At 51.3% G+C, this 6,418-nt stretch overlaps 1 protein-coding gene across 1 annotated transcript in view; it reads right to left on the reverse strand.

Moving 5' to 3' along the window:
- Positions 1-635: 635 nt before the first annotated feature.
- LOC117470812 (nucleus accumbens-associated protein 2-like) overlaps positions 636-6,418 on the reverse strand; it is a 7,342-nt gene continuing 1,559 nt past the window's right edge. Inside the window, exons 2-10 of the mRNA XM_034115686.1 lie at positions 3,981-4,201; positions 2,996-3,409; positions 2,665-2,835; positions 2,596-2,618; positions 2,286-2,548; positions 1,968-2,144; positions 1,711-1,816; positions 1,451-1,548; positions 636-1,089 (exon numbers count right to left, since the gene is read on the reverse strand). Coding sequence (XP_033971577.1) covers positions 644-1,089; positions 1,451-1,548; positions 1,711-1,816; positions 1,968-2,144; positions 2,286-2,548; positions 2,596-2,618; positions 2,665-2,835; positions 2,996-3,409; positions 3,981-4,001 — 1,719 coding nt within the window. The 5' untranslated portion in view covers positions 4,002-4,201 and the 3' untranslated portion in view covers positions 636-643. The remainder of the gene's footprint in view (positions 1,090-1,450; positions 1,549-1,710; positions 1,817-1,967; positions 2,145-2,285; positions 2,549-2,595; positions 2,619-2,664; positions 2,836-2,995; positions 3,410-3,980; positions 4,202-6,418) is intronic.

Raw genomic sequence — 6,418 nt, forward strand, 5'->3', positions numbered from 1 at the left:
GAGACTGATGTAGGTTCAGAGAGAGACTGATGCAGGTTCAGAGAGAGACTGATGTAGGTTCAGAGAGAGACTGATGCAGGTTCAGAGAGACTGATGTAGGTTCAGAGAGAGACTGATGTAGGTTCAGAGAGAGACTGATGCAGGTTCAGAGAGAGACTGATGTAGGTTCAGAGAGAGACTGATGCAGGTTCAGAGAGAGACTGATGTAGGTTCAGAGAGAGACTGATGCAGGTTCAGAGAGAGACTGATGTAGGTTCAGAGAGACTGCAGTGTGTCTCTTGTCCACCAGAGGTCAGACTCACATGTCCTCTAACAGTTACAGGAGACATCACGGCGTCTCATTCATATTCCATACTTGAGAGGTGAGACAGGTTGAGACACACAGACAGGTAGAGACACACGTAGAGACAGACAGACACACACACACACACACACACACACACACACACACACACACACACACACACACACACACACACACACACTCACACACGCACACACACACACACACACACACACACACACACACACACACACACACACACACACACACACACACACACACACACACACACACAGACAGGTGTGGGGACAGGTAGCTATTGTGTATTGTACATACAGGTAGGCAGATGCAATAGAAAGCTTATTGGCTATCTTCCAGAGGCTCCGCCCCCCTCTCTTCTGTGTCGGCCAATCCCCTGTGAGGAGGGGCGGGCTCTGCAGGCTGCGGCGAGGGATGTGAGGATGAGGAGGAGCAGGAAGAGGAGGAGAGGGGGGGGTCAGGAGGGGGTTCAGTCTGTAGCCTCTCCCCTCCCCCACCTGACCCGGCAAACTGCAGGTGAGGCGCCTCCCTCTCCCCCCCCTCCAGGTAGGAGAGCTGTCGGAGGTCCAGCTCCATGGAGACCCCCTCCCCCCTCTCTCCCCCTGGACCCCCCCCCCTCCGGGCCCTGCGGGGGAGGCTGTCGGGGAGCAGGGACTGGATCTTTGGAAGCCAGCGTTTACGGACCCGCCGGGCGTTGGTGCACATGTCCGCCGCGATGACGTTCATCTCGCTCTCCTTAAAGTGAGGGGCGAAGTTCTGACAGTACACTGGGGGAGGGAGGGGGGAGGTAGGGGGGGGGGTGAGTACAAATAATAAGTATGGATACGTTTAAACTTTAACGCTGCTCTCTCAAACCTGTGGAATATTCTCCGATTAACGTCTTTTAAAAGTGTTTTAATGCTCTTCACACTCACTGATATTATCAACAGGTTTAAACCTTTATTAAGTTCTGCAGTGGTGTGTGTGTGTGTGTGTGTGTGTGTGTGTGTGTGTGTGTGTGTGTGTGTGTGTGTGTGTGTGTGTGTGTGTGTGTGTGTGTGTGTGTGTGTGTGTGTGTGTGTGTGTGTGTGTGTGTGTGTGTGTGTGTGTGTGTGTGTGTGTGTGTGTGTGTGTGTGTGTATGCCTCACGTTTCACAGTGTTTAGGATCCGGTTGTCCAGAGGTTTTCGGGTCGGATCATTGGTCGAGGAGCGGATTCCTGTCCCGCAGCTATTGGCCAGAGTGTTTCTATGAAAACCATAACAAGCCAATTATCACTCAGTTAGGATCACTGAACCCCCCCCCCCCCCCCAAATCTGAATGCCCAGTGTTTTATCCAGGGGGGAGCTGCGCAACATTTATCTTTTTTTAAAGTTAAGTTATGCTAAGCTAGGCTAACTGCAGACCCACCTGTCGAAGAAGGTAGCCAGCAGCCTGCGGAGCAGCACTTTGTGTTTGACTCCAGCACACAGGTGACAGTTCATCAGCTGCCCTCGAGTCATGAACACACCTGAACCTGCACACACACACACACACACACACACACACACACACACACACACACACACACACACACACACACACACACACACACACACACAGTATAATTGTACTGATATCCGAACATTGCAACAGTGGGTTCAGAGAGGACCAGGTGAGCCTCCTACCTGCCACCAGCTCCACCTTCTCCCCCGGGTCCCCCTCGGTGTAGAGTGACGGGTGGCAGCGGAACCCGATCTGACTGATCAGACTGGCCGGCAGTGCCATGTTGTCCCGACCAACCAGCACGCAGGGCCGCCGCTCGTTAGCCAATGGGAGGGATAGCATCTCCATCTTCTCCTGGACTGGTCCAATGAGAGTGGAGGGTGGGGTGTTTGAAAATATAAAACAAAGACAAGAGAGCGCTAGTCCCAAACCCTGGCATGACGCATTATGAGTTACGCTCAATGAACTTCTGCACTGGGTCATACCATTTGGTGACTTACTGTAGGGGTTTCCAGGATGTCCGTAGACGTGTTGGTAGAGTCCGGAGTTGACGGTGTTCCCGTAGTAATCCTCCTCCAGGTCCTCCTCGGTGGGGGGGTGAGAGGGGGGGGAGTCTGTGGGGAGGCTGGAGCCTCCCGGACTGCAGCGTCCCCCGCTGGCCAAAAGGTACGACTGCAGCCCCGGGACCAGACCTCCAGCTGCTGCCCCCAGGTAACACAGGGCGCTGCTCCTGGTGGAGTGCAGGTCCCTGGGGGTTTCTCCTCTGGGGAAACAACGAGAAAAACACATAAAACTCCACTAGCTGCTCACCTGGCTTCCTCACCTGCCCCCCCCTCCTCAACTGCCCCCCCCCCTCCTCACCTGCCCCCTCATCCTCACCTGGACTCCTCTCCGGCCCTCGCTGCCCCCCCCCTCCCCAGCTGGAGGTGTGTCGGCCCTCTCCTGTTTGATGCGACTGACGGCGAGGATCAGCTCCTCTGGGCTGAGGCCCTGCTGATCCTCCTGCAGGGGGGGGGCGTCGAATCCCCCGAGCTCGTCTGTTGAGGTGGTCTGTGGAAAGAACTCAGTTAGAAAAAGTGCTGATTTACTTCAGATTTAAAAACGACTCATGGGGGGCGCACAGGTGCCAAGGCAAACCCCTACAGTTAAGAATCAGACTCTGCCACAGTGACCCCCCAGGTCTACATTTCTGTGGGTGCAGCTAACCCACCTGAGAGTCGCAGCAGAGCGGCGAAGAGGAAGCCTTCATCATCATCAGCTCCATGCCCCGCTCCACGATGTTCTGGATCTGCAGGTACCCGGCCGTGTACATCAGCACCAGCTGCTCGCTGGCCGCCATGCTGAGCCGCCCGGTGTAGCAGAAGGACAGGATCTGCTGGAAACAGGTGGGGGTGACGGAGGAGGGCAGCTCGAACACGGCGGGGGAGGAGGAAGAGGAGGAGGAAGAGGCGGAGGAGTCGGAGCTGAAGAGGTCTCTGAAGTACAGCGAGGAGGCGGCCAGCACGGCGCGGTGGGCCTTGAAGGCCTGACCCTGCACGAGGACGGACACGTCGCAGTACTGACCGCGCAGACGCTGCTGGTTCAGGCTGACCAGAACGCTGCCGCCGAAGTCCGGGATCTCCACCTACAGGGACACATGCGGGGTCAGGGGTCTCAGCAGGAGGAAATGTCCATATCGACCAATCAGAATCCAGTATTCAACTATCCTCTTTTTATATTTGTGTTTTCGAGATTCAATCAGCACCGCCCCTCCTTCAGATGAACTAGGGTTGCCTTATACCTGAACAACAGTCCACTCTGATTTAAATCATCAGCCCCATCATGACCCTTTGAACCACAGGTCAACGTGACGCTGTTCACTGATTGGCTCGGGTCCTCCCTCCCCCCGGCCGTCCCATCTGCATTAAGTCCAGCACTGACATCTTTAATACTAATATCTACCTCTTGACACTGTGTGGTCCAAAGAGCACATTCTTTACACTTCTCATGTTTGTATAAAACTAAAATGGAGCAATCTGCACCTGGGGGGTAAAGAAGTATTCTGATTATAGTTAAAGACTAGGTAGTGTTTCTGGATACTCTGTACTGGTTCACTCCGGACTTTGGTCAATCAGGTTGTTCTTAAACTGTGGGATAAAAGAACCCCTGGTCTGACAGTAACCCCCCCCCCCCCCCAGTAACCCTGATCTTCTGACCTGCAGTAGCCCCTCCGACATGGTGGACGCCGTCAGCCCAGAGGTCGGGAGAGGATGTGGAGGCGAGCGGGAGGCGGTCCGGAGAGTCTAGGTGTCAGGGATCCTGCAGAGAGCACCGCCAAAACGCTTCACATCCATGTTGCCGGTGAGGAGAGGTCAGAGGTCAGATGCTGGACCGTCAGGGTGGAGGTCAGCACAGAAACAGCAGGAGGAGGAAGAACCTGAGAGGTCAGAGGTTATCGTCACTGGGTTGTGATTACACACAGAACAACACACATGCACAGAAACACACAAACACACTCTGTTAAACGGAGAGATGTCGAGCAACAGGCTGCTCCCAACCAGGGGAGCAGTCAGGGGTTCAGGGCGTTGCTCAAGGGCACCTCAGTACTGGGTCGTTCGGGGTCTTGAACCGGTGACCTTCTGGTTCCCAAGCTAAGTCCAAAGGCCCCTATGGACTGACCCTAGGGGAACCTCTGTACTGATATCAGCAGGCAGGACTGAGGGTTAGGACCACCAACAAGTTGTCCAAGGAACCTCGAACTGCTTCCTGTTCCTCCAACACACTCTCACTCCCTGAACGTCCAGGAGCGACGCTTGGTCAGTGTCCCGTGGCGTGCAGTTGGGACGCTCCGAGGCTCCTTCAGCTTCATAAACGGACGCAAAGAGCTTTCAACTGATTGCAATGTATTCCCATCGGCGGCGGGATTTGACGCTCATGGAAGCACCGCATCCGTCCATGTCGGCGGCTCTTCAAGGCAATGTGAGCGTCCATTCCCATTGGATAACGGAGAATTTTACACCTGGAAGTAAGTATTCTCCTTACTGTCGATTGATTTGACAGTGATATCTGCACTACTCATCAACTCAGAAACACCAGATTATCTTGTTAATTACACAACATTGATTGGTTTAAATTGTGTTCAATGCTTTTGTGTTTTTTCCCCTTCGATTCGGAGAAACAAATATTTGTTCGGAGTTTAGGATGGCAGAAGACACTACACTACCCAGAATCCTCAGCTATCGTTTAGGACTACACCATGTGCTTTGTTTGACAAACCCCGTGATTAGTTCTCAAGCTCTGTGATTGGTTGACCTCCAACTGCATTCCATATGAAAAAAAACGTTTGGTAAAAGATCAAATCATACTTTATTCAGCAGTGCTTGCTTTACTCTTTGAAAGTCATCACATGAATGCATTGTAATGAATGGTTTGGCTGCATTAAACATTACACATCTGTCGTAGTTCTTTATTTATCTACAGAGATCGGGCCTCAGAATAGACCGGAAACTATTCTTTTACCGTTCTGTTTTAATTTCACAATAAAGTTAGTAGTAATAATTTGTTTTGATATTATTGTTTTTTATGAACTATAGAGCGCTGGGTCATGTTAAGACCATCTCTTCTGTGTTGCTGTGGGTTTTTTACATCGCTTTTGTGTTACAAATATCAAAACAATAACAGAATATATCCGTCGTAAACTAAACCAGAAACAGCAGTATATTTTATTTTGTTAACACTGTAAACTTGACAGCTTTTTAACCCGCACCTCCTACTGGTTAAAGCACGTTATTACACGTTTAGAGTAATGCAATGCAGGTAGATTGGGTTGCTTTTTATTGACTGTTTAAAATGCCTTTTTCTTAATGTCTTTCATTTTTGTAAAGCACTTTTGAATGTGTTGTATTTGATGAAAACATTTAAATATTAAGAGTATATACAAAATAGGAGGAAAGTAGAAGGTCAATGATAGAAATATAGATGGGAATGGACGCTCACATTGCCTTTAAATGCCGCCGACATGGACCGATGCGGTGCTTCCATGAGCGTCAAATACCGCCGCCGATGGGAATACATTGCAATCAGTTGAAAGCTCTTTGCGTCCGTTTATGAAGCTGAAGGAGCCTCGGCGCGTCCCAACTGCACGCCACGGGACACTGACCAAGCGTCGCTCCTGGACGTTTAGGGAGTGAGAGTGTGCTTCAGGTGAATCCCCCAGTGGACAAAACTGAAACGTGCTCAGTCCGCTCGGTCTCAGATCTGGTAAACCGGACGCCAAGGGATACCAAGGTACGCTAAGGTACGCCAAGGGACACCAAGGTACGCTAAGGTACGCCAAGGGATACCAAGGTACGCTAAGTGTACGTCCACTTCAAATACTTAACTGCAATATACAAGGTCATATCTCCACAATCCAAAGGTACTGGGAGCTGATACTTGAACTCTGCCATGCACCCAACCCAAGGATTCAGCGGTGTGAAAATTGAGACATTTGGACAATGTCTAATTTTCCCGCCCTTTTTAAAAACCCGTTCTTTCAAATAAAAGCTAAAGTGTTGCTCGGATTGGCCTCAAAATCTCTACAGTGAGAGATGAAGCAGGCCGGATGAATAATCCATCGTCACATGCATGTAGCCCCGGGCATCTTGGAGATGTG

This window comes from Trematomus bernacchii, unplaced genomic scaffold, assembly GCF_902827165.1.
Source record: "Trematomus bernacchii unplaced genomic scaffold, fTreBer1.1, whole genome shotgun sequence".
NCBI lineage: Eukaryota > Metazoa > Chordata > Actinopteri > Perciformes > Nototheniidae > Trematomus > Trematomus bernacchii.